Source organism: Balaenoptera physalus (genome assembly GCF_965194825.1).
Source record: "Balaenoptera physalus genome assembly, chromosome: 9".
Classification (NCBI taxonomy): domain Eukaryota; kingdom Metazoa; phylum Chordata; class Mammalia; order Artiodactyla; family Balaenopteridae; genus Balaenoptera; species Balaenoptera physalus.
Window position 1 is genome coordinate 5,545,330 of NC_138888.1, and position 27,782 is coordinate 5,573,111.

A 27,782-nucleotide genomic window follows, 5' to 3' on the forward strand; every position below is an offset into this window, starting at 1 on the left:
TCATCTTGTGGTTTTCCCGCCATCGCTATAAAACTACCATTCACCTTTGATGTCCCTCCAGTCGTCCAAGCACATACTAGACTTTGTGGGAAATCTCAGGCTCCAGCCCCCTCTCATTCTCACTATGGAGGAGGCAGTTTCTTGCCTGAGTACTTCTTCAGAAAAGGCTTCCATAGAACCACAGATAAAGTCATCATGCAAAGCAAAGGTTTTTTGTTTGTTTGTTTTTTAATTAGGAATCCCTTCTTATTTATCTGTCAACATTCAGTGAGTTGACATATTTCTTCTTCTACAAAAGTGTCATTTGTCCCAAGAGCACATATGCTGAAGCATCAAAGTATTGGGAAAGGAGTTGCCTAGGGAGTTGAATTCTCTCTTTTCCATGATAGCTAGTACTAAGATAATGTCATGAGACTATAAAGATAGAAATATTGAGAAAGAAAGAAAAGAAAACCACAACCTACTAGCACAAGTGTGTCCAGCATTTTTTAGACTGGAGACGATGTGTTTCTAGAATTGCAGGGAGGTTTTACAATTTGAGACAGAACAAGAAATGTGATTTTTGCTGCCTGGAGAACAAGGAAGAATTCACTGTACTAGACAAGGTTTGATACTAATGCCCTGAACTAGAGCAGTGGCAGTAGGGGTGGCTGGTAATAGGGGGGCAGAAATACAGTTGCAAATGAGAAAGTAATAAAATTGATAAATGACTGCACTTTGGAGTGCAAGGGAAACAAAATATTGAAAGATTATTCCATTTGTTTTTTAAAAGAAATTGTCTGGTAGAGAAATCTTACATATAATCACAGATTTTCTTTGGCAATGTGAAACATGTCCCTGAATCCAGCTTGCTGGGCTGTCCAATAAAATGCTATTAACCCAAAACAATCAAGATGTCAGCATGATTGTTGAAGTGTTGACCCAGTGTTCTGCCATGCTGATATTTTGCTTTCAGGACAAAACAGCGATCTAAGTTTCATCCTGAGGAGACAACAGGCCTACGTTTATGGAATTTGTATGAACAACTTTGACCTCAAACAGTATCGCTTATACCAATGCTAAAACTCAGGTAACAGAGGACTATCCACAATGATAGAATTTTTCACATTTTGAGGGACACAAGATTGCTAATAATAGTATACTTTGAAATGCAAACTTGTGTAAGAAGAAAGAACCAAATTTCAAACAATGTATTAGGATTTTGGAGAAATTGATAGAAAACAGGAGAAACAAAGAGATAAAGCACAGCAAATAAATGTTGTATTGAAATGTCAACATGAGAAAGTAATTAATACTGCACCTTAATATATTTGGAATATGACAAAGTAAAAGTATACCTTGTTCAAACTCAATAAAAAAAAGGTACACAAGAAGAAAATATACCAAGAAACCTGTGAAAGCCATGAAATAAAGAGGGGCCTGGATACAAGGAGAGCATCTGAGTGAGAACTACATAGTCGAATGAAGACCAAAGTGGAAAAGTTATAGGAAGGAAGGTTTTGCTTAAATATAGGAAAACATTTTTTCAGTTAAGCTGTTCAAAAATATTAGTTGCACTATGATGCTGTGAGACCACATGATTCAGGGGGTTTAAGCAGAGGTCAGATGGCCACTTGTTGAAGGGTGTTCTATTTGGACACCCACCATAGATGAAACAGGGCCCTTCTGATACAGTCAAGGAGTCTTTTGTTTGTCATCTTCATTACATTTTGCGGCCTTTATTTTCAATGCACCCCCTTCCTTATATCTCCAGTTAAAACCGACGGCTCTATCGATATTCTTTCTGTACGTTTTCAGTGTTTTTCCATTTCTCATTGTATTTTTTTTAGATTTTCCAAAAAATGAGAATCCTTCTGATTTTAGATTTTAGTCTCCCTATCTACTAAAATTTCTTCGTGCTTCTAATCATATTCATTGTTCTCTTTCTTTTCTCTCTCTCTTTTTCTCAGAATAACTGCATATTTAAGCTGAAGATCTAGCAAGCCATAATTTATAGGGAATGACTTTCTCCTTGATCATTATTAGCAACTCATTTTCCCCAAACTTATAAAAGTGAAGCTAGGGTTTTTTCCTCACTCCAAGATACAATTAATTCACATCTTTCAATGGACAAATCTTATAAACTCTTCTTTCTAAAGTGTATTTCTTGCAATTGTCTTGAATCATCTCAAGTTAAGTCTTGCTGACAATGAGGACTTCTGTGCAGAAACTAACACTATCAGCAAAATTGTCTTTCTACACAAAGAACAAACTACTGCACATGAAGAACTGTACACTTCAGAATAAAGTTTCTCACTTTTAAAAGCTACCCATATTATCATGTCCAAGTGGTACTTTAGGTTGGATTTATAAATTCAGCAAAGTGTATGCATGCTGTATTAACTACTATAAAAGAGCTTTAATAAATATATAATATGTGATATAAAATTTTTGATTATATATATGTTATATATCTAGTGAAGTCTTTTATAAATTATATCCACGTAAAAGAATTTCATCCTATTGCATAAATAATGAATTTGAGTCTAGTTTTTGTCCAAGATCAATGTCACTTGATATTTAAAAAAATAAATCATAGGAAATAACTAGTATTGAATGCTACTTTTTTTTCATTTAGTATCAAGAATGAAAAAACAGTCTTTGGAACAAGCTGCAAGTTTAAGAGTGTTACTAGTTGAACATGGCTGGTTTAAACACTGGGCGATGAAATCAATATATTGGAATGACTTGTCTAACACGCTGTAATAAGATACCTTATTAGGTGCAGTTGAAACACTGAGTATTCCTGAAATGGAGAAAACTATAGAAGTTATCACTTTTTGTTCCTCTTCCCATTTGAATAATGCTCTCGGTGCCTTTTACTAACTGACTGACAGTGTGCAAATTACTTAATGCCTCTGCCTTCATTTCCTTATCACTTAAATTAGATTAAGGATACTTTCTTCCTCCTGGGTTTGTGTAGATTAAATGAGATGATTCATTAAAATTGTTTAACCCAGTATCTGGCATATTGCCGTAGAAACATTAGCTAACTATTAGCTATCGCTAACAGTTAAATAATACAAAAAACTTGGGACAAATTAATAAATAATCTCACTAAAAAAATAAAAAATAGGAATATCTACTCTAAAAATATAATTGGCAGAACAATTCTGTGAGACTTATATTAATGAAAGACAGACTTTAGACAAGTAATCAATTCTAAGAATGCATCAATTTTTAAGAGAAGAGATTTCTAAGTTTCCATCATTGATTTGACAAAGATCACAGGATCATGTCACAACATTGCATATTAATTCATGGCCTTGATAACAGAATTCTAAAAAATGTTTATCTTCCTGGTGTAAAACACTTCAAACAGCATACCTTCTATAGAACATTCCATTTTTTCAGTGACTCAGTGTTGAACCACTTCACCTGATCACAACATTTATAGATTTAACTATATCAATGGCCACGTTTTAAAACTTTTCGAACTTTAAGCACTTTTTTTCTGGTTGAACATCTTTTGAGCCAAACAAATCAAGCCATTGTAGCTTCAAAAGGAATAGCTAAATGCTAATAATTTTAATTGCATAATTTCAGAGTCAATTTTATATTATACATGCCAAGGATTTTCAACCAAGAAATTTAACAGTAATTAAATTAGAACTTATCTTCCAATTACAATCTAAGGGTGTTAAATCTTCAAATGTGTTAGACTGTATCTCACAAGTTTTTATAATGGAAATTCTTGCATTACAAAGCTATCATTTAACAAGCATGCTTGGTAGATGATGCGTTGGGCATGGAAATTATTTATTTAGAGAAACTTAGCTATATCAATACTAAAATCATTTATATGCTAAACGATTATTACCCTGGAATGGTTTTATTTGGAATGAATTATGCTTTCTTTTTAAAATACGGGAAACTAAGAGAAATTTAATAATGCAATCGATTTTCTAGTAAAAGTAGGCAGAAAATTCTAAGAAAAAGTAGGCTAGTTTTCAGAAACAGGTTCATAGGAGTTCTTCTCCGTAACGCATGGGTAAGTGTAGATAAAGGTCACATTTTAGACTCCTTCGTAGATAGTATAAGAACACTCATCCTGTGAGTTATTAACAAAATTAGGAGAACATTGCTCTCTGTAATCTGCAGCTGTGCTTAGATCGAAATATTGATTTGGCCAAATAAATGAAGAATAAATGGCGAGAGCAATTTTTAATCTCTATTCCTATTGTTATTTGGAAGAATTATTGGGGGGACTATGGGATTAGTTAGGATAAAGAAACTGTGAACTGCTCCACCTAAAACAGTGGTCTTTTCTTAAAGAATTGTGTTTGAAAAACAAAAACATTCTGCAAATTAAATTTATACTTGTTCTATAACTTATTAAAATTTTTTCAAATCAATGTAATAATCACATGGAAGTCATTATTTTAGCTTTCCCCATCAAGTAATTCTGAAATAAACATCAAACATCACTAGCTAATAAAAAACAATCCAAATTTATCAAGCAAGGAAAATTTATTAAGTTATGAGATTAAAAAATTATTAGGCATCAGCTATATATACAATTTAGTAACTACAGTCCTTAACCTGTCATGTGAACACTGAATTGTTTTACTTTGCCTATAATAATAAATACAGTTAAACTGTTCTTATAATGTCTATTTTATTCTACTTTCCCAATTTCATTATAACGCTATCATCATTTTGTTCTACTTTCCTTATAAAGAAGACTTAAAATTCTATTATTTGTTTCGGGTTATAATTTCAAATTTATTGTTCTGAAAAGTAGCTCTTTTTGAGATTAAAAAAATTAAGCTTATTGAAGACTGAAGCCCATAACTGGTTTCACAATGTTAATTTCTCGACTATCAGCATTATGTAGAGAGTATTGTATAGCAATTGAGCTATACCTATTTTTGCATCCATTAATGTATCCCAAAAAATTCCTTTGATTTTAAAAATGCGTGTGCATGTCCATGGTCATGCAGATTCTAGTTATATAATTTAGCTATACATTTTTGACGGATGTTACTTTTATAATGTACCATGTATTCTAAAGTACAGTCTTTGGTACGGCCTCTTCACCCTCTATCATCTTGGTCCATGCCCAAGAAATGGGTAGATACACTGGCCAAGAAATCATAAGCAGGGAAAAAAGAGATTCTAACCATCTTAGAAAACAAAATAAACACATTTTGAATCAAACTAATTTAGTTTTGAATCTTGACTGCTTCTGAATGACCTGGGGTGAAGCTCTAAAATACTTCCATTGTTTGTAAACTGGTCTTAATACTTGCTTTATATGCTGGTTGTGAAGATTAGGTTAGGTGAGGTACAGGAAAACCCCAAAGAGAGTGGATGGGGTGTGGTGTTCTTTCCATTCATGATAGTTTATTTTTCATGTTCAAGATAGCTGATGCCTCACTTTGCAAGTTGAATTAGACTCAATGTATTTACTTAAGTCACTTTCAAAACATTTTTACATTTCTGATTCAGGATGCTAATAGTGCATCATAGTTTAATTGGAAACACTTTTTCTTTCTCAAGGAGGCATAAAATATCAAATATTTTTAACACTTGATTACATCTTGGATTTAATGAAATATGGTAAAGTGCTTCCACATATTTTTTGAAATGTACTCTAGGGAGTAACTTTCTTCTAGAAAGACCTGGTCCTCAAGGTGATTATACTATGTATACTGCTTTTATCGATAATTGTGAGAAGGAATGCCACTGGATTAAAAATATATATTTGAACTCCTTCTGACAAAAAGAGTGAAGTTACATTAGAGGGTTAGTTAATACTGTATGTTTGATGATGCTTTTAATCAGGCGAAATTGCTGCTAGTTTTCTGTGTTCAGAGTTTTTCTCAAGCTATTATTGATCACTACTCCACAATAGAAATTGATGATATGAAAACATTTTTGCTTTATAATGCATATGAATTTGTGGGGAAGATTAGCAACAGCTGCTTTGATCTGACAGCATATAATAATTGTTAAAGTGGATCAATGAAATGTCCATTTACTTCAGTACATTAAATAAAAGAAATCTGTTGATCAGAACTGCCTCAGAACCCCTATTTCTGGCAAAGCAATTAACATTTTCAGAGTATCTGGCACTCAGGTTTGGAAGTAGGATCTATTGATTTCTGAGGTCTTGGCTGTGACTCATTTCTGTCATATGACCTTGGGCAAATCATTTGATCCAGTTCTTAGCTTCTTCATCTGTAAAGCAGCTATAGCAATTCTAAAAACAATACTTCCCTGTCCTTTCTATTGCTGGCCTGTGGGAATTTTAGGTATGTTGATGGAATTACTCAGGAAATGAAATATACTGTCAGTGACAAGGAACTTAAGGTAGGAGAGAGAACACCATGGGCTAACAGACTAATTGGCTGCAGATGCTGTTCTTTTATCACTGGCTAATCTTTTGAAAGGCAGGTTGAACTTCTTGACTTTATTCTCCACTTATATATGAATCATCAAATCCTTAGATAATGTGATTCAACTCTGAGATAACAATAAAACCTTTAAATTCTGTGTCTTGTCACACCCATTCCAAGTTTTGCACATCTGCAGTCTACTCTGAGTTTATCATGGGAGTGTAGAGCTGTGCTACCTTTGCAAAGAGTTTAAGAAATAGATTCATTTTGTGTCCTCTTGAACATATACTTCAAGGTTCCAGTCATGGCCATCTGGACATCAGCTTTTGGGTAACTTCATCCAAAGACACAATTCTAAAGATGTCCCCCATGATTCCTGTCCTCTTGTTATTCAATCAAACACTAGTCTAGGTACTGTACTGCTGTAAGAGACTTTGTAGATGATCTTAAAATAGGGAGATTATCCAAGATTATCTGTGTGGGCCCTATGTAATCACATGAGCCCTTAAAAGCAGCTGAGATGTGGCAGGGGGGAGTCAGAGAGATTAGAAGTATGAAAAGGATTTGAGCTGCCATTACTGTCTTTGAAGATGAAGGGGGCCGTGAACCAGGGAAGGTGGGCAGCCTCTAAAAGTGGAGAGCTACGCAATGTTGATAGCCAGCCTGGACATGGGGATTTCAGTCCTACAACCACCTGGAACTGATTTCTGCCTGGAAGTAAGATTCTTCTCCAGGATCTCTATAATGAATGCAGAGTAGCTGACACCTTCATTTCAGCCTTATTAGATTTTTATCATATTACCTAGTCAAGCCCATTGGACTTCTGATCTACAGAACTGTGAGATAGGCAAATGGGTGTTGTCTAAGCAGCTAAATTTGTGGTGGTTTGTTATGGTGGCAAGATTAAATAAATACACTATCCATCCATCCATCCACCCAATCCAACTACTTAGCAAATATTTATTGAGCTAAGAATGGCCAGGATCTTCTCTTGAGCTGATGATAAAGCAGTGACAAAGAGATAAAAGTTCTTGTCTTCATGGAATTTATGTTCAAGTAACAAAACCCAGATATTCAAAAAGACCCTAGAGCTTCTAGCTTCATTGCTGTTTGATCCCATAGGCCTATTTGATTAGAACAAGACTAGATCTATCAAGCATTCCTGATGATGGAGAATGCACCAGATGAAGTATTGTCCACCATGGCCTAAGTCATATGCATTTAGATGGACTCTCAAATCTAGTTGGTTGGTAGTTTCAAGACAATCTCAGATGTTCTTTGCTTGAGTTTATAAACACAATACACATATCATAATGTAGTTCTTAGCAAAGGTTTATCAGAAATTACATATAATGGAGCTCCTAGCAAAGATTCAGCAAAAATTGGTCATAGAAATTCTAAGAGACAGCTGATTAACAACATTTGGTAACTATGGTTAACAGCACTGTCTTGTGTATTTGAAAGTTGCTAACACTATAGATCTTAAAAGTTCTCATCACAAGGAAAACAAATTTGTAACTATATGAGATGATGGATGTTAACTAAATTTAATGTGGTAATTATTTCACAATATATACATATATCAAATCAATTTTGTGTACCTTAAACTTATACAATTATATGTCAATTACATCTCAATAAAACTGAAAATCAAAACAAAACAAATCACATTATTTGAAGGTTGTCCACATTGGGAGTTTCTTCTTACGATCTCCCCAGGAATGGATATGTGTAGCTAGGACTAAGGAAGCTGATTCCCCCATTCTTCTACAAGAAGATAATGGTAATGGTGGTAAATCTGAACCTTTATTACATAGCTCACTATTTCATTTGCTCAGAAAATGCATGAAGTCTAAGCAGCACTCTTCTTCCCATTGAAGAGTCTACCATCAAATCTAGGATTTTACTTTTCTAAATTTGTGTCCTCACCTCAGGGCCAAGTTACTAAAGAGTGCAGAAGAAGGGGAGGGTGTATGGTCATAAGGAGCCTCCAGTTTGCTTTTTTTTGAGGGTGGAAACCTCCTTCGCTCCTTGGGTCTCCCGTGGAGGTATGCATTGATTCAGGGACATGGGGTAAGGCTGCAAAGGAGTCTGATGCATTTGATAAGTGGAATATAGCTGCGTGGCAGCACACTTTCAATCTTCTAAGGATTTTTAGGAGGTTCTGCTGTGCTAGCACATAGTAAACACTTGTTTTTTTTTTCAGTGAATCAGTGAATGATGTACTATGTTGTCCTCCCTTTGGCATCCTCCAAATAGCTAGTAAAAACACATTGCTCTCTATGGCTTTGGAGTTAGCCTAACGCACTTGCCTTTCTGGAGGTAGTGAGACCAGCCCTAAGCGGAGAGCAAGAAGGCCCAGTGTACCATGGCAAGCAACGGAGACAGGTCAGCAGGTGTGTAAGAAAGGGGGACATGTGAGCAGGTTTTGAAACGCTTGTCATCACACTCTTCCCCCCTCATTCCACTGCTGCTTAAAATCCTCACAGAAATTTTTGGACGTTTTAGTTGGTCATCACAAAAATATAAATATTGCACTGCTTCCCTTTGAATATCATCATTCTATATTCACAGATCATAAGGAACATTGAAAGGATAACACATATTCTTCTTCTAGACAGACCTACGTCTCAGCCACCTGGTTAGATGGTTATTTATGATATCTATAACAAATCAACCTACTCACACAAGCACAGATAATAATCAATGATTTGTGTTACAAGACCTACGAACTCCTCAAAACCCTTTATGTGTATAAATAAATATCCAACTTTCTTGGAGGTAAAAACAAAGCTTGAAATAGTGGGAAAATTACTGGGCAATAATCCTGTTATTATGGCCCAATTATCGCTTTAAAATTTTAACTATTATATCATTAATTTGCTTTTTAGTTTGTGATAAAGATAACTTCAAGGCTCAAGAGATAAATTTTAAGAAAAAAATATAGGGCTCATTTGGGGGAAGTAAAGGTAGGTTTGTAATAGGTATGCAAAATCTAAAAGTCATTGAAAGGAGAGTCATTTTTTGTTCATTGCTATCTCAAAATGGATATAAATAGGCTCACAAAAAGCTCATATTAAAGTACTGTGTTTTAGGGAAAAGAAAGTAAATTAATCTTGGAAGGATCCAAAGAGAACTTACTCATAATAACACTGCCATCATTACTTTTTTCTTTATTACTTGGAACATTAATTCAAGATGTGCATGAGAATATAATACAGAAAGCAGGCAAGCAAAGAAATATCAATAATATTTGCAGTTTTTCTAAGGAAATATGTCTATTGTATTGTTCAATTCCTCCTTCACTGATGGTTAAGCTTATGCTGAGCTATATACATTTCTTTCTGTCAATGTGAAAAGTATAGATTTTTGAGGAGGACAATAAAAATGGAAAGCTGATTTCATACTAAGTGGAAAATGCCTCCTACAGTTTTGTGTTTGGCTCAAGTAAACGGAAGCCAGTGTAGTGTGGGGTTGAGAAGGGGACTGTGGGAACATGGGGTGTGAGGCCAGCACTTCAGCAGCGGCAGGACTGAGGGCTTTCAGAGGACCAGTTCCACAACGGGACAGATCAGGCTTTTAAAGAGAGACACGGAGTGAGAAGACGGCGAGATTTCTCTAAGGGGTGCTGTCGCTGTGCTCTGGGCCAACCCCACCCTGCCGGAGGTGCCGTCTGGAGAGCCCTGGGTGCTCTAAGGTGCCCATGGCCCCTTCATGGGCGACACGAAGACGCGGGTCTTCCCCACAGTTGAGAAGCTGATGGAGCCCGCGAAGCGGGACTGGAGGGCATGGGCTCCAGAGTCTCCAGCGCCCAGTGTGAGGAGCGTGTTCTCCGCATGGGAGGGAGTGCCGGTGCGGGGTCATCTCCACACTGGATGACACGGCTTCCTGGGAGGGTGGCGGGGCCCTGAGCACTGCAAGCTGGGGCGAATGCAGGATGTCTAGCGGCGGAGGGAGGGGTCACAAGCGAGCATCCAGATGAGAGAGTCGTGTCCGGGGTGGGAGAACGAGCTCAGGACATCGTGAGTCAGCAGGAGCTTCTTCTCGCCTCAGCCCACCTCCCCCACCCTGACCACCCCGTGGGTAGCCAAGGCCGGGGGCCAACGCACAGGGCAGAAAAAGAGGGGGGAAGCCACCACACCCCCTTTTCCCACTGCCAGTGTCCAGCCTGAATCAGATCCGAGCTGGGAGGGGGGAGAATACTTGAGGGTAGATCAAGTTTAGAGTTCTGGTCAATCTGTTAAAGAAGGGATTCTAAGCAATGGAATTGTGTGTGTGACTCACAATGCCGGAGGATCCCATGCGTGAGTGGAACTTGAAGGCCCCTGCTAAGTTTTATGCAGTGTCAGGGCAAGGCTCCCCCACTGAATAAAGCTCATTTGTTTGTCTCCAGCCCCCTTTTAAACTTGCCTTTTAATTATGTCATGAACAGCGACTATTCAACACAACAATTACACTGGTGACATTCTTATTTTCTCTGCAACGTCCACATAGAGACCTCTAAAAAGTCATTTACTGGTGCTCCTGAAAGATTTGCATATAAAGGAAAATGAGAATGAGACCTTAATTATCAGCAAATCCAGAATAGGTGATATTTTAGGTGATTTTAAAAGTACAAATTATGATCTGGCTGAATATAGGAGCCTCCTTAAATTAAAGCTTTAGAAATCACTATATGCTTTCTTGGTCAGATTAAGTAAAACTTTCTGTTGCATAAACAGAAAAGAACACTTTTCTCTTGGGCTAATATCGACATTTGGGACCCACCTTGAGCCTTTAAATACATTAAAGCATATTATACAGATTTCTGGAGGCATATCTCAAAAGCCTTAGCTGAGCTGGTAGAAGTCTCCTACTCAGAAAAGTGCCAGTTTCCAGTGAGCAGTGACGATGCCAGTGGCCTAGGACTGGGAAGCAGCTGGGATCAAATCACTTTGTCTGCGGATCCTCTGTGGAGCACCTCAGAGGGGGTGCGAGGGGTGACAAAACCCACATTGCAAACATAGCTTAGCAGACAGATTAAGAAATGGCCAGTTGTCCCCACTCTCTCCCTGCATCTGCCCCAGCCCACCTCGGGCTAGTTGAGGCGATAAACCCAGGAAATAGCATCTACCCAGCATGAGAGATTTTGGAAAGACCTACAGAAGAGGGACTCCATTCTACAAATCAGAGGGGGATCAGGGGAGGTTCCTGGGAGGACGTGATGTTTGGGTTTGCTTCTGGTGCTGTTTCCTGAGAGTCTTTGGACTGGTTTTAGGATGGTCCCTCAAGGTCAAGAATCAGGGTGTAGGCCATGTGGCCCATTCCAACTAGCAGGTCAAGCCTTTCTTTCCATAATAGAAATTGATTTTTTTATGATTAACTATGCAAATTCGATCCATCAAACTTGCCTTTGGTCCGGGACTATCAAGATGTGCCTGGGCCGAGAATTTGTCTGCAATTCGGAGTTCTTCTGACAGTCTGATCCCTTTAGGTGAAGTTACACACGGTGGGAGCAGTGGTAAAACCAGAATGATGTAGCAAATGCAAGTGAACCTGGGACGCCCAGGATGAAACGTGAACACTCAGATTTGGAAAGATTCATAAAAAGAAACTGCAAATATAAAAGCTATTGAGAAACTGAAAGCAGTGTCTGTCTTGGAAAGAGGCTGGGTTTTCAATAGTACATCAGGGCAGGCAATTCTTCGTAAACTTCTGGTTTACCAAGGTAAAGCCATTTGATTAGGTAAATACTTCTGCCCTCTTCTGAAATGAATTAGGAAATCCAAAGAAGGAACTAAAACTATCTTCCAGGGGAGGGAGAGCTGAACAGTAAAAGTTTATCTCTGATGGAATATTTCTGCAAGTAGGAACTATTAGCATCTAGAAAACAATGCATTGTTTTTCTGACTGCTGGCACGTTAAAAAAAAAAAATTGATTCTTGAACGTTTATTTTGCGTCTAATCACCTTACTAAATTATCATATTAATTCTAATAGATGTCACTTAACTTTCTTTGAAGGAACACAAAACTACGTACGTATAGTTTTCTCCACAACCTCGTGATGCAGGTGACAGACTTGTAACACCTGCTAATCTGTAAAGCAATTTCACTCACATTTCGTCATCTATTCCCCTTACCCTCATGCTGCCCACACTCCTACAAAACGACCTCCTGCAGTTCTCTGCAGGTCAATGGCAGTTTTTCATCCACAACTTGCTTTTCAAATGAAGATTAAGGCGCAGAGTAGTTATGTAACCAGTCCAAGGTCACAAACCCTGAGCCAGGATTCAAACCCAAGCAACCCTGACACAGAAGCTTTGCTCTTAAACACTCTCCCATCTCTCGTTTTCCCACACATTGTTCCACCTGTCCTGGTTCACCAGCTGAACCCCTATTTATTGATCCAAACCCCATTCAGGTACAGAGTGGCCTGACCCTCTTGCCCAGCTGGTTGGGCAGGGACAGGCGCAGGCAGTGCAGTCTGCCACCCTGAGTGGGTGCCTGGGGTCCGCTGGAAGGCGGGTGGCAGCATGCCCTTGGGAGTCTGGGATATCCCGGGCAGTGCCCAGAGCTGCGAAAGCATTCGCTCACCTCTCTTTGTCAGTTTGCAACATTATCGAAGGAAAAAAAAATCTCCTGCTATCCCCTCTACTCCAAACTTACCTAGATCCTTTTCCTTTCTTAACTGAACACCCCCTTCCTGATGAAGGGGAAAGGAAGAGAATTGTTCCTTGTTATTAACAGGGGGAGTTCTCATCAGGTTTTGTGCAGCCAGTCCTCGTTCAGTGATGGAGACGTGAGGGAATGGAAGGCACGCGAAACCTCCAACTTTACTCATCAAGCATGGGGCCACACCTCCACACGCCCTGGGAAAGAGTTACATGGTCTGTCCCGGGTTGAATAGCATCCCCCCAAATTCAAGCCCTTTCTGGAACCTCCAAATGTGGGCTTATTTGGAAATAGGGTCATTGCCGATGTAATTAGTAAAGTTAAGATGAGGTCATGCTGGAGTAGGGCGGGTACCTGATCCAAACCCGACAAGGACAAGTATCTTAATAGAAGAGAAGAGACACAAAGACAGACACACAGGGAAAACTGTCATGTGGAGACGGAGGCAGCCAGTGAAGTGATGCATCTACAAGCCAAGGAGTGCTGGACCCACCAGAAGCTAGGAGAAAGGTGGAGAACGGATTCTTCCTTAAAGACTGGAGAGCACGGCTCTGCTGACACCTTGGTTTTGGACTTCTGGCCTCCAGAACTGTGAGACAGTAAATTTCTGTTGTTTAAGCTGCCCAGTTTGTGGTAATTTATTACAGTGGTCCTAGGAAACTAATAAACAGCCTTCAGAACTAGATTCTGATTTCCTTGGTCATCATCCTACCAGGTCATGTGTTTCTATATATAGATAGACAACTCTGAGAATAATTTTTCCTCTGGGCAGATGCAATCATGAGGGTCTACAGAGAAGAGCAGATAGAGGCAATTCAAAGTATGCACCTGACCCCAACATAATGGTAAGATTTCACAGTAGTAAGATGGTCATTTTATGGGCTGACCACATATAAGTTGCATCAAATGAGGTCACAGAAGACTTGGCTTTTCCCAGGACCATCTGTCCCTTGGGGCTGCTCTCTTGGATCATTGCAGAGCCGTCAGTGTTTACAGGTACATGGGTCTACCATCTCCAACCCCTAAGATTTTCAAGGCTCTGAAATCTCTGCTTATAAAGAATGCTTGGAAGAAGGGACATTGATCTTGGAGAAGTGAAGATTGAACGGGTAGGAAAGTTTTATATAATTTTTTGAGGGCCTGTTATTTGGAAAAGGGACTAGGTATTATTCTGTGTGGTTTAGACTAGAGAGATAAGCCAGATAGAAATATTTGGCATATATTTCATTCACTGTAGGAAGTGATTTTCTCTTTGGATGTAGGATGGGCTACCTCATGAAATAGTGAGGCTCTTTAGGACAAGACTGAATAAATAAGTATTGGTCATGCAGACTGGGATAGTGAATAAATTCCACACAAACACATATCAAGCACCTAATTCTTCTCAGTGTGCTACAGTCCTCACAGAAAAAAGAAATCCCAACACATTTTGGCTATGAAACCAATAGTCTGATATTTAGTAAATGTGGAGAGAGGTGCAGATCAAAGGGCACCTACATGGATCTGCCAGCTTGGTTAGGATCCTAGGATTCTTTTCAGACCAACTAGTTATATCTGAGTGGAAGAAGAGTTCAGAAGAGATTAGATAGATACATGATCATTCCAAATCTAACTTTCAGGAATTCTGGAGTAGTATTCTAACACTTTCCTCAATAAACTTAGGACTTTCAAAGACTTTCAAATCTAATAAGCCTAATGATTCCAAAGGAGCTTTGAAGCAAATTTTTAAATCATACTAAAAATTGTACAGAACTCCATGGGGGAATAAACCTTAATTTCAAAATTAAATTAAAAGCTCTGTGAAATAAACTTTATACAAGTCAATTATAAGACATAAGAACTAAAGACATTTTTGGTGAACAATCAGCTCTCAAAAGTTCATCAACAGTTTAAAGGACCATGAAAATAGGTACCATAGAACTCACAAAAATATCTAAAAAGGGTCTGAAGCAGGTTGACTGAGAATTCTTAGGCTCTCCTTAGAAGTTGTTTTAAAAGACTATCAGTAGAAAACAGTTGTTTCTATTTTTTAGAAACTACTTAAATTTCAGGGCGAAAGACCTAGTACAAACTTTCCAAAATTTGGCAAATTTAATGCATTCTCATTTCCTGTGTTAATGTGTCTGAATTTGAATTGGAAATTTTAAATCTCTTTTCATGGACTTCTATTAGTCTATGGCATACATCTTAGAAGTATCCTAGATAAATCAAAGACTATTTGATTTCACACACTTGGGAACATGTTATTTCATTATTACATTTACTTTTGCATATTCTGTGACATAAAGTTAATGTACTCTTAGAGCTGCTGATACCTGGAGTCTCTGAACTATATCCCTTAGAGGTTGTTTCAGGACGGCTGGTGCAATTAGAAACCAAAGTACCAGGGCTTCCCTGGTGGCGCAGTGGTTGAGAGTCTGCCTGCTAATGCAGGGAACACGGGTTCGAGCCCTGGTCTGGGAAGATCCCACATGCCGCGGAGCAACTAGCCCGTGAGCCACAATTACTGAGCCTGCGCGTCTGGAGCCTGTGCTCCGCAACGAGAGGCCGCGATAGTGAGAGGCCAGCGCACCGCGATGAAGGGTGGCACCCCGCTTGCCACAACTGGAGAAAGCCCTCGCACAGAAATGAAGACCCAACACAGCCATAAATAAAAATAAAAAATTAAAAAAAAAAAAAGTACCAAAATAAGGATTGCCTCCAAAAATCACGGTTGTTGTATAGCCTTAATCTGCTGGCAGAGCCCCATATTTTAGCTGTAAATGTTTTAATGCCATTTATTGGCTCATGCTTCTCAAATGCAATACACTGCATCATTAATTTTGTACTTTCATCTCTGAAAGCTATAAATTGAGCATTCCTATTGTCTTAATTTTCTGTAACCTTTAATAACATTTGTGAAAGAACACAGGAAAGAAGAAATTGTTGTTATAGAAACTCCTCTTTCTCTTTCACCCCACAGCAGTCACTGGAAAGACAGCATGTCTTAGATATCCAAAATTCACTGTTTAGAATTAAAGAAAACAAGTTCAAGCTTAGATACTAGCTTGGATCTTCCAAAGAGGACCCTGATCCTGGTTTGTCACACTCAGCTTCTCTTTTAAGATAATGACCTTCCCCCAAACCGCACTCACATGTTTGAGCTTGCCAGGAAGGGATGGATTTGAAAACCAGTTATCCTTGAGTGAATCCCATTGTCCTTACTTTATTTGGCCACCCACCTGGCATTTGGTAGTCAGAGGCAAGGTGAGTCCTTTGAAGCAAAGGGACTGCAGCCGCTGGGGAAACCCGGAGGTCATGCCTCACTCACAGGCTCACAGAAGTGACCAGGGGATACAATACATTAAATCACCTCTTCAAGCTGCTACATACTAATTTATACAGTATTGCTATATTTGTATATAATATCATACAGGGATAACATTGTATGTGTATATAATGTTGTATAATAATAATGACTATCTCATTTAATATTCAGTCAAGGCCAGGCCCCACATGAAGGGGTGTACATTATCTCAAATTGTTTTGCCAACGTTATGAAAAAGACATTATTATAAATATTTTGTGCAGATGAAGAAATTTAAGTTCAGAGAAGTCACATGATTTGCCTAAGGTCACATCTCTTCTGCTCCCAGATATTACTCTTTATTCCACATTGCAATTCACCGATTTGTCTGTTGTTGTTTTAACTATAGCCTAATTAAAACCTGTGAAAGTATGTTATTTATAGATAGAAATACAAAGCCACTCTTTCTCCTAGACCAGGACTGATCTTGTGGGGCTGGTGGTAAGTTTCATTACCTGTAGAAGTGTGGATGGGGACACAGGTTGGTGCTACCAGTGTCATGTGCTCCCCCCTGGTCTACCTAGTTCCCACTGGTCCCCTGGGAAGACTGCTGACATGGTTGTGCATTCGCTAGCTACTCAGCCCCTCTGATCATTTCAGAGAAAGTCCAGCTGACATTAAAATAGGACAGAAATTGCAAAAAGGAGCAGGCAGTAGAATTATGCTAAAGCTTGTGCTTCAAGGGAACATTAACAGAAGGATAAGGTCATTATATTTGAAGGAATATTCTCTCTTTCATTCTTTTGGTCATTTATATTGGGTCTCACTCTCAAAAATATTTTGTTGTGAGACTGAAAAAATATATCTTTGAATATGAATTTAACAAGACATTGATTACATGAAAGTAGGGAGAAAGGAAACAGAAAATGAAATTGTTCTCAGATACATTGAAATTAAGGATGAAATATTTTTTCTAATGCTACATGCTGTAAATTTCTAATTCATTTTTAATTGTAACTAAATACATCTGTTACTAAAGACACCTGCTTAAATAAAAATGTATACATGGTTCTGTGAATATGAATAAAATATAATCATGAAGCAAGGTTTATTAAAATACTATTAAAGCTAAATTAGTTTTAGACTGAAAATAGTATTGTAATTGGAAATCCTATGATAAGCTTCTACTGGTAGAACTGGATTTGTGGTAACAGCCACTTTGAAGAATAGTTTTAAGTTTTAGAGCTAGAATTCTCCAGTTTTGTAAGATGACCCTCTGGAAATACAGCAAACTGCATTCTGGCATTGTACTGACAGGTTTCTAAGATAAGTAGAAAATGAAGCTGAAGCTAATAGTTTTGCCGCTCAAATGTCAGAAAGATATTAACCAGAAAAATAGTTGAATGTAGAATTCCTGGTGCATGCATTTAGAAATGTTCCAAAATAATCAGCTACGTGTGGGACCAATTAAGGCCATGATATAAACTGTAAATAAACAGGAGATATATTCCTAAACCCAGTCACTGCTTTTGTGAAGCATATGAACATTTGTAAGTCAAAGAATTAAATAAGTAGTATAATGAGGAATATGTAGAAACCAATTGCTTTTGTTTAATAGTCTAGAGCTCCCAAGAGATTTATCTGTCTTAGTGGCAGCTGTGCTTATTCTTCTTTACAGGGTTCCTTGAGGATGAGGGAGATTCTAATCATCTTTTGAATATCACTGTCTTTCTTATTTTATACAAAGATACAAAATGTTGCTTAGATTTAAGTTCCGGATCCCACTGTAGGACCAGGAGAGCATTAACGCGCATGGTGACCCTACTCCTACTCAAGCAAGGGAGGGGGTTGCTGGCACTCATCTTCCATGAGAGGCAAGTACAGAAGCAAATGTTTATGGAGGGGAAGAGTTACAGAGAGGCAACTTTTGCAGCTAAAAAATGGAAATAGTAATTGTACGTACATCATAGGTTTCTGTGAGGATTATTGAGGAAACATTTGTGAATCACACACTTCAAAAGTGTTAACTATAACTGAGATTTCTGGGGGTGAGTGTTCCCTGATTCTTCCATTTCTGTCTTTATCTCTAGCATTCTTGTCTTTATATCTATCTCTTATTTGATGCCGCTATGCAGTAAAAATATGAATTATGAATCAAGAATATTTAAGCAAGTATTTTCCACAAAGTAGAAATGTTGTTACTAAAACTTTCAGTTTAGATCATAAAAGACTGAATTACTAACACCCAGTTTTTACTTTCCTGCAAGAGTGACCATCTCATCTAAATGGCCACATTAACTCTGTAGTGTTTAGATATTTTGGAATGGATATCAACTCATTCCATTATGAACATTCTTAAGCTCCCATAACCCCAGTTGAAGTCCTTTTTACTAAAAATGTTTAATATTAAACATATAAGTAGGCCCTACTCCTGAAAGACAGCTAAAGACTCTGATGATCCCGTGATTTCCTGAATAGTCTGCCTGATTAGGGACACTTTTAATAGCAATTTAGGAAATATATGAAAAATAATGATTCCAAAAAAAGGACTTCTTTGTGATTGAAGCTGTCATATGTTCAGTTTTTAGTTTGATTTTTTCTTGTCTGTACAATAAGCAGATCATGTTGCAAAATTTTCATGCACTGTTCCACTAAATTACTAACTTACTTACATGGCTGTCAGAAATTAACTTCAAATGTTGACTTACACTGTGCATATGAGAAGTATGGAACTTCAAAGTTAGCAACATAAAAGAAAATTAGATTCACATCGTTTCAAGAGGTACAAAAGGAAAATCACAGTGTCAATGAACAGATGTACATCCACTGTCTGCCAGGAGATCACCACAACTTGCTAATACCTTTGGGTGAAGCAGATTCACTTGAGTGCATCAGTGCTTTCCAAACCTTATAGAATACTATTTTAAAAAATAAATACGTCAGCATATATATATTTAATCAGTACATACCATCAGCTAAGTAACTATGAATCATCTATTTTTCTTTTTTTTAATAGAAATAGGAGAACTTATATTAAAACTCTCCAAACCGCCTGTACCAGATTTTAATAGTATTGCTTTAAAAATTCCACTTAAATCAATTATAAAAACTGACTGTAATTTTAACAGGAAATACCTAAAGGTAGAATTACTATCAAGAGAAAGGACAAACTCAAAACCTACTAACATATTCAAAAGACTGTTAAAAAAACTTTACAATTTTATTATTGGAAGATGATAGAACTGTTTCAGTGCTTCTGTACTGAGTAAGTAAGCTGTACATGTGAGGAGTAATAAATAAAATTGTTAATTTTACTATTTCCCTAGGGAGTAGCAGGAGAAGAGGTAGGAGTTATGCTATTTAGATCTCCGAATGGATCTTGGTTTATATGCAATAATAAATCCTAAATGTGTTGCTAATCAACTCTACCTCAAACCACTCCCTCTTTTAGTGCTTAAAAGACATTTTGACTTCTGGGATAACTCACCATTCATATTCTTAAAGATGTTCAGGATGGGGAGGATTTGACGGTAATAGGGCACCAGAGCTTCACCCACCATCTCAGCTGACACAACCAGATGCTGTAGGACTTTGAGAGTGACGCAGATGACCTGTCGGTTTCGGAGGTTCAAGGCATCTATACAGTAGGAAAAGGAACAAGCCAAAAATAGAAAGATTCCTTTCTACAATGTTAAGGGAAGTCGTCTCGTAGACCACTTAATTAATGTACTCTACTGGGGATCACCAATAGGATAAGCCTTGGTTATTACAGCTTTGAATGATGCACTGTTAATGCTATAAACAGGATCTTGTTTGTGTATTATTTGTTCTCCCGACTTGCACTGACTCCTCATCAATCCTAAGAAAGCAATTCATTGTCCTTCACAGAAGAGGCTGGTGATGGACAAGTAGCATGAAAGGTAAAAGATCAGTTCGTGTCGCTAAAGGACCCCATGAAGGTTGACACCACACAACGTTTTATGCAACAATCCCGTTCAGTTAGCAATCCATGCTATGCTTAAAACTATTGCCATGAAAAAACATTTCTGGGGGAAGAAGAGACTGGTTATGCTGTATATGAGTAGAAACTAGAGACTGGTTACAAACATCGAGAACATTGTTGGTAGAAGTGACCATAAAGTGACTATATTTAGACTTTCAAGAAAGTAGGGAAGAAAAGCAAAAATTTTTAACGTTCAGAACTTCAGAAGGAATTAACAGTATATAACTAAGATACCAAAGGCATACAAAATGTTTTTAAAGAACAATTCTGAATGCACAGTAACAAGCTGTACTGCAGAGATAGAACAGGAGACAGTAAGTTACCTGGTGTTCCCCACGTGCAGGGTCTGGAAACCTGCTCCAGTGGGGATGCAGAGGGCCAGGGACAAGGACACGGATAACTGGCTGTATAAACTTGGCCAACTCCCCCATACTTTCTTGGTCCTTAACCATGGGAACCTATTATTTACTTTCTAAAATGGCCAAAAATTCTATGATTTAAATAGAAAAGCCATATAAAGCATCTATTATAGAGGGTCAAAGGTGGTGACTGATAAATTGCAATGCCCGAGACTACTTCAGGACAAAGTCAGAGGCTCTTATTTGTAATATTCTACCTTCTAAAGAAAAAATTGACTATGACTTTAAAGCATGTGCCATTTATGGAGGGACAAAAGGAACCAGTCCATCCAAAGGAATGACAACACGGTCACTGTACTTGTGAGGCAGTCCTTACATTGTTCTTGAACTCCAGCTCACATTTCCAGTAGCCTGTGTCTTGCTATCACCTCAAATTCAGTTTGTTCCAAAGATAAGTTTCCCCCATAAACTTTATCTTTTCCCTATTTACCCCATATTTAGTATTGATACAACCAGGTTCCCAGGTATCCAGGGTCAAAATCTGTTTCTCATCCCTTGCATTCTTCATGTTGCAAAGTCATCTTATTCTGTTTTTGAAGTAGCTCTTGAATTTGTGTCCTCCTCCCATCCTCACCTCTAGCCTTCTAGTCCTGGGGCTTCACCCTCACCACCTCTCCTCTGGTCCTGGGGCTCCACCCTCACCACCTCTCCCCTGGTCCTGGGGCCCCACCCTCACCTCCACTCCCCTAGTCCTGGAGCTCCATCCGCACCACCTCTCCCCTGGTCCTGGGGCTCCATCCTCACCTCCGCTCCTCTGGTCCTGGGGCTCCATCCTCACCACCTCTCCCCTGGTTCTGGGGCTCCACCCTCACCACCTCTCCCCTGGTCCTGGGGCTCCATCCGCACCACCTCTCCTCTGGTCCTGGGGCTCCATCTTCACCACCTCTCCTCTGGTCCTGGAGCTCCATCCTCACCACCTCTCCCCTGGTCCTGGGGCTCCATCCTCACCACCTCTCCTCTGGTCCTGGGGCTCCATCCTCACCACCTCTCCCCTGGTCCTGGGGCTCCATCCTCACCACCTCTCCCCTGGTCCTGGGGCTCCATCCTCACCACCTCTCCCCTGGTCCTGGGGCTCCACCCTCACCACCTCTCCTCTGGTCCTGGGGCTCCACCCTCACCACCTCTCCTCTGGTCCTGGGGCTCCACCCTCACCACCTCTCCTCTGGTCCTGGGGCTCCACCCTCACCACCTCTCCTCTGGTCCTGGGGCTCCATCCGCACCACCTCTCCTCTGGTCCTGGAGCTCCATCCTCACCACCTCTCCCCTGGTCCTGGGGCTCCATCCTCACCACCTCTCCCCTGGTCCTGGGGCTCCATCCTCACCACCTCTCCCCTGGTCCTGGGGCTCCACCCTCACCACCTCTCCTCTGGTCCTGGAGCTCCATTCTCACCACCTCTCCCTTGGTCCTGGTTCTCCATCCTCACCACCTCTCCCTTGATCCTGGGGCTCCATCCTCACCTCTCCTCTGGTCCTGGGGCTCCATCCTCACCTCCACTCTTCTGGTCTTGGGGCTCCATCCTCTCCATCTATCCTCTGATTCTGGCCCTTAGAACTCCACTACTGGAGAACTGCCATACCTTCCTAACCCACCTGCCTTCTTTCTGTCTTTCTCCACTCCCTCAACCTGTCTTTTCACACTGCTGCTGAATTCACCTTCTTAGAACATATTTGATAATCTACCTGCTCACAGAGTTCAGAGTCTCCCCCACACCATTTCCTACAGAATAAAGTACAAACTAGCCAGGCACAAGGGTGACACTTAAGGTAAGTTTGAACCAAACTAAATTCTCAATTGAAAATACAAGAATATAAGGTATCATTTAGTGGTTTCACAGCTATTCTCTTTGCAAGCACTAGGAAGTGTTTAAAACTAAAGTGTGGTCAGCTTCATCCCCTCTAGCAAAAAAATGGGGGTTGAGGTATGAAAACACCTCAGGGAAACCTCACAACTTCTGGTCCAGTTCAGACTACATTCCTGTTTGGTTTGAAAGCAAACACAAATACAATGAATAGAGAAGGCTCAGCTTCAATGCAAGGAATCAAGTTAAATATAACTATGGAATTTGATTGCATGATGGCTCATTATTACAGCATTTAGACACACTGCAGACCATACCATATATTCTGAGAAACAACTAAAAATAGAATGCTATAATTTAGCCTAAAAGCTGTAGTAATGAGATGCTCAAGAGCAGAGCTTCAGAGAACCACAGGAAGTTGGAGAGGGAGAAGGTCAGGTAGAGTGTCTTGTAGTGGTAGTGGGGATCCTTTTTTCTGGTCTTATCCAAGCTAAAATTGTTTTGTCTTTTTAGGAAGCCAGAGGTTATTGATCCCTGCTTACTGATGCAACTGCATTTAACAGAAGAGAACTGGGAGCCTGCAGAAATGTCATTCTGAGTATTATGGGCAGTACACATTCTTTCAAAAAGTCTACCAATGAAGCTCAACATGTTTAGGGTTTGGTACTGCACAGATCTGTGTGATGGTTCATATACTAGTAACTAACATGTATTGGGCACCTCTATATACCAGGAATTAAACTGAGCACTTTACATATATTAGTTTACTTAATCCTCATTCATCAAATATTTATTGAGAATGCATTATGCACCAGTTATTGTTTTAAGAATTGGAGATATAGAAGTGAACAAGACAGATATAGTACTCAGCCCCTTGGGGCTTACAATATAGTATGGAAGAAGATATTGAACAAATACTACACATGTGTTGAGATTTCATAAGAAGGATATGGTATTTAAACAGCAAATCAAAAAGGCATTCAGCCCAGCCTACAAAGTAGGGAAGGCTCCCAGACACAGGTAAGGACCTAAGGGATGAGTAGATGTTATTAGGGTGAAGGAGAGGGAACGGCATGCTAGATTGCCCCCTCTTGGGTAAAGGACTTCTTTTATAAGGTCTACTCCAGCTCAAATGGATAAAATTCTACTTAGCGATGTGGGAACAAAGCCCAAGATAGCAAAGAAGCAGTCTTTCAAATGCTTTTATCATTGTGTATGTGTTTTCCTTGGGATCATTTAGAAATGGTGGGAAGAAGGATGTGAGTATGTGTAGATGTACATAAAAGGAGAGTGAGGCCATAGTACTTTTCCCCAAGCTAAAAGATCCCTAGGTCCTGTCTTGTCTTATCAGCCAAATAGAATCAGATGTCTAAAATCCTGGGTTTCTGTCTTTTCTTTCTATTCGTCCCTCTATCCCACCCCACTTCTTAAAAAGGACTCACAGCCACATCCAGCTAAATATTTTATAAACTGCTTAGTCAGGAAAGATTAGACATTGAAACAGAATTACATGAGTTTGTTGTTTTAATTTTTTATATATTAAAATAAATAAAATTGAGTGTATATAATTTCATTCCATTTTGTGGGTTTTTTTTTTTTCAAGAAAGCCTTTCTGTTGACACTATAAAGTCACAAGTAGGAGAACCTATTGAAAGTATTAGAAGAGATAGCTATCTGAGCATGTGTAGAGCCCATCTGGTGACTGCAGAAAAGATTTTGGTGGCCGTAGTGCCTACTGAATGCTGGCTTGTCAAGTGCCCTTTTTTAGAGTATACATGCCAAAGCTTGCAATAAAACAGGCTAAAGTATGCTCATCTACTACCAATGTTAGCGAAGAGTCTTGCCATATAGAATATATTAAGGAGTAAACCTTTTTATATATATGAGTAATAATAACATCGAACTTTTGTTGATTAGGTTTATCCCTGTACATATGGCTAATTGATCACCTGGGGGTAAATTAATAATCTCTCTCACCATGGATAGTAATAATAGCTATTAAGAAATAATTATTTTATCTCATTGCAACACTGATTGAATTAACATGATTGTGAAAAATGTTATTGAATTGACAAAGACTGACAAGTAAAATGCTTCAACTGTTACTCTTAATGACATCTAAAATGGAACCCTGAGGCATCCTAAATGAGCAGGGACTGGCTCTAAAACTTCTGCAGTAGCTGTGAAATAGAGCCATGGTATGCGCTATAAAAGCCCCTTAACTTCATCTAAGAGGGATTTTTTTTATATTGCCCATTTCCACTTCAGTTCCTCAGTTCTATTTTTTTTCCTCATTCTTGGGGAATTAAGACATACCATTAAGTTGGAAGTCTTTTTGTTCTTACTGTCCCAGTAGAACTAAATAAAAAAGAGGTTTTTTGTTTTTTTTTTTTGAAACAAAGTTCTTTTCTTTTGAAAAATTATGTTAACAGATATAAAGAGAATATGATTCTATAGCTTGAAAGAGAAGAAATGTGTTTATTCTTGTGTTGATGGGCCTGAAAGCAACTGTCAAGATTTAAGTGAGGACTCTGAACTCAAGATTTAAGGTTTTGAAAAGGGTCTAACATGAGAAATCTACATGAGAAATGATCTGATATTATAGATCAACCAGGGGAAACTTTATATTCAGAAAATTAGTTTTCTATTGTACTGCTTACTGCTTTCAAGTATAATCAACAAGATAGAGCTTCCAGATGTATGGAAATTGTTGAAGAATAAGGAAAAAGTAATTTAAAGTCAAAGTAGTAAAACATTCATCTTAGATGGTTGTAAGTTACATGTATGATTTTCTCAAGCATAAAATCCATTATTGCTATGAGTTTTTGCAAAGTGAGAACATTTTCTACTATTAGATATGATTCACTACTGTGGAATCAGGAATAGATGGAAATATTTCTACTTCTTTTAAAATTGGATACACCAAACAAAATGTAAAAGCAAACAATAAATTCTAAAAAATATTTTTGACATATGGTATAAATGTTAATATCCTTGATATACAAATAGCTACCACAAATCAATAAAAGTTTGAAACTGCTAATTAAAAAAATGGGCATATAATATAAATAGACAATACACAAATTAATAAATACAAGTGAACAATTACTATTGTAGAATTTTCAACTTCATTGATAATCAAATGAAATGAAACACTACTCTATAATTTTGAATATCATATTAACAAAAAGTTTTTGAAAATTTAATACTCAGTATGGAAACAGGTCTGGGAAAAGAGGCACTCTCCTAGGTACCATATTGTAAACCATCACAATCTTTCTATAGCAACATGCATGTAACACTTGACCCAGCAATTTCACTTCTGGCATTTAGTCAAAGGAAGTATGCAGCTGTGCAGAAAGAGTTATAGGATAGGATGTGTCAATAGTATTATTTATAATTATAAACCATCTAAATGTTCCCCAAAACACTGGCTTATTTAAGTAAAATCTGGTATACCTATACAATGGAAAATTATAGTTATTAAAGTCATATAATAGAAAATATTTTTAAAATAGGAAAATGTTTATAAGATACAGGTGAGTAAAGAAGAAGGTTATAAAGTGTATTTTCACTCTGCTCTCATTTTGAAAATAGAATGTAAACACAGTAAATACTGGAGATTTATAAGCTCAGATACAATAGAGACTATCTTATCCATTGGCATATATAGACACTGGATTTTATTCCAGAGGGAAGAGAAATGGGAACATATTGTAAATGTATAACTGATTCACTTTGTTATAAAGCAGAAGCTAACACACCATTGTAAGGCAATTATACTTCAATAAAGATGTTAAAAAAAAAATACCTTTTTTTTTAACACTGCTTTTTTAAAAAAATCAATGTACCTTGCATATTTCCCTAAAATATTATTCTTCATGATTATAATTTATATGTTTTAATGTAGCAGAATTCTGGCCCTGTCTCCTTATTCTTTCTCAATATTTTCTTGATTATTCTTAACTATTTACATTTTGAGAGAAAATTTAGAATAATTTAGTCAGGTTAAAAAGTATGCTTGGCACTTTGATAAAATTTCCAATAAATTTAGGTAGTAATTTGGGGGAAATGGCCATCTTTCCAGTTAGGAACATGTATCTCTTCAACTGTTCTTGTTTTTTATTAAACTCCTCGGAAAAGCTTTATAGTATTTTTCAAGTAGATTCTGTATACTTTGGTTAGGTTTACTAGTGTTTGAATCATTTTTATTTATTTTGATATCTTAAATGATATATTTTTCAATTTACTGTGTAAAATATGTATAATATAAAATGTTATTTAACCATTTTTAAGTGTACAGTTCAGTGGCATTAGTTACATACACAGTAGCGTACAATTATCACCACTAACTATTTCCAAAATTTTCCATCACCCAAAACAGAAACTCTATACCTCTTTAAAAAAAACCCTCCCCACTCACTTCCCCTTGAGCCCTTGGTAATCTCTAATCTATATTCTGTTTCTATGAATTTGCCTATTATAGATGTCTTAAAGTATTTTAAGTATTATTTTTTCTGATGTTGAAATATTTAATTAATAATTGAGATTGCTGCACCCAGTATCATGTTAGTCGAATTAGACTGAAATGAATATAAATTTTGCTAGTCAAGGGGCACTAACCATACACATTTTTAGTTTTCTGAATATAATGAATTCAAAATATGTTTTCAAACCAAATTTAGGCTTCAAAATTGTAGAAATTATTCTGCTTCCAAAACAGAACTCAATTGCTATACAAATAAATATGATGTGGCCTGAGTTCTCAATTAAAGTATCAGAGACTTAGCTTAGCTATTATATACATGGAGTAAGCCTATCATAATTGTTACCATTTTTCTTTAATTCATTGTTCTCCAATAAGTGTCATATTAAAAGAGCATCATTTTTTCTCTCATCTCATACAGAAAGGAATTATCTTTATGCAAAATTCAGACTTTTCCATCAAAGCTTTGTCATTACAAGTGGTGAACTTTTTCTCTTTTTTGATAGACAAGAATATATTCTGACTTTAGGACCATAGAAGGCAACTTAGTATTCAGTGACAGTGTTTGGTCTTTCTTTCCATTAAACACTTAGTTTTAAAAATAGATACACAGTTAATATTATTTGCTTAAATAAATGAAAGTATTCAGTTACCAGAATGGTCTCAACATTATAGTCAGTAGCATGATCTATTTAGTACTCACAACTTTCTAGACATAGAGGAACCTGAAGAACAATGTCATTCAACACACCCTTCT

General features: G+C 37.9%; 1 protein-coding gene across 2 annotated transcripts in view; it reads right to left on the minus strand.

Annotated features, from left to right (window-relative positions):
- PACRG (parkin coregulated) overlaps positions 1 to 27,782 on the minus strand; it is a 510,323-nt gene that overhangs the window by 183,851 nt on the left and 298,690 nt on the right. For both annotated transcript variants that reach the window (XM_082475670.1, XM_082475671.1), the window contains exon 4: positions 19,806 to 19,955. In XM_082475670.1, the coding sequence (XP_082331796.1) occupies positions 19,806 to 19,955 (150 nt within the window). The remainder of the gene's footprint in view (positions 1 to 19,805; positions 19,956 to 27,782) is intronic.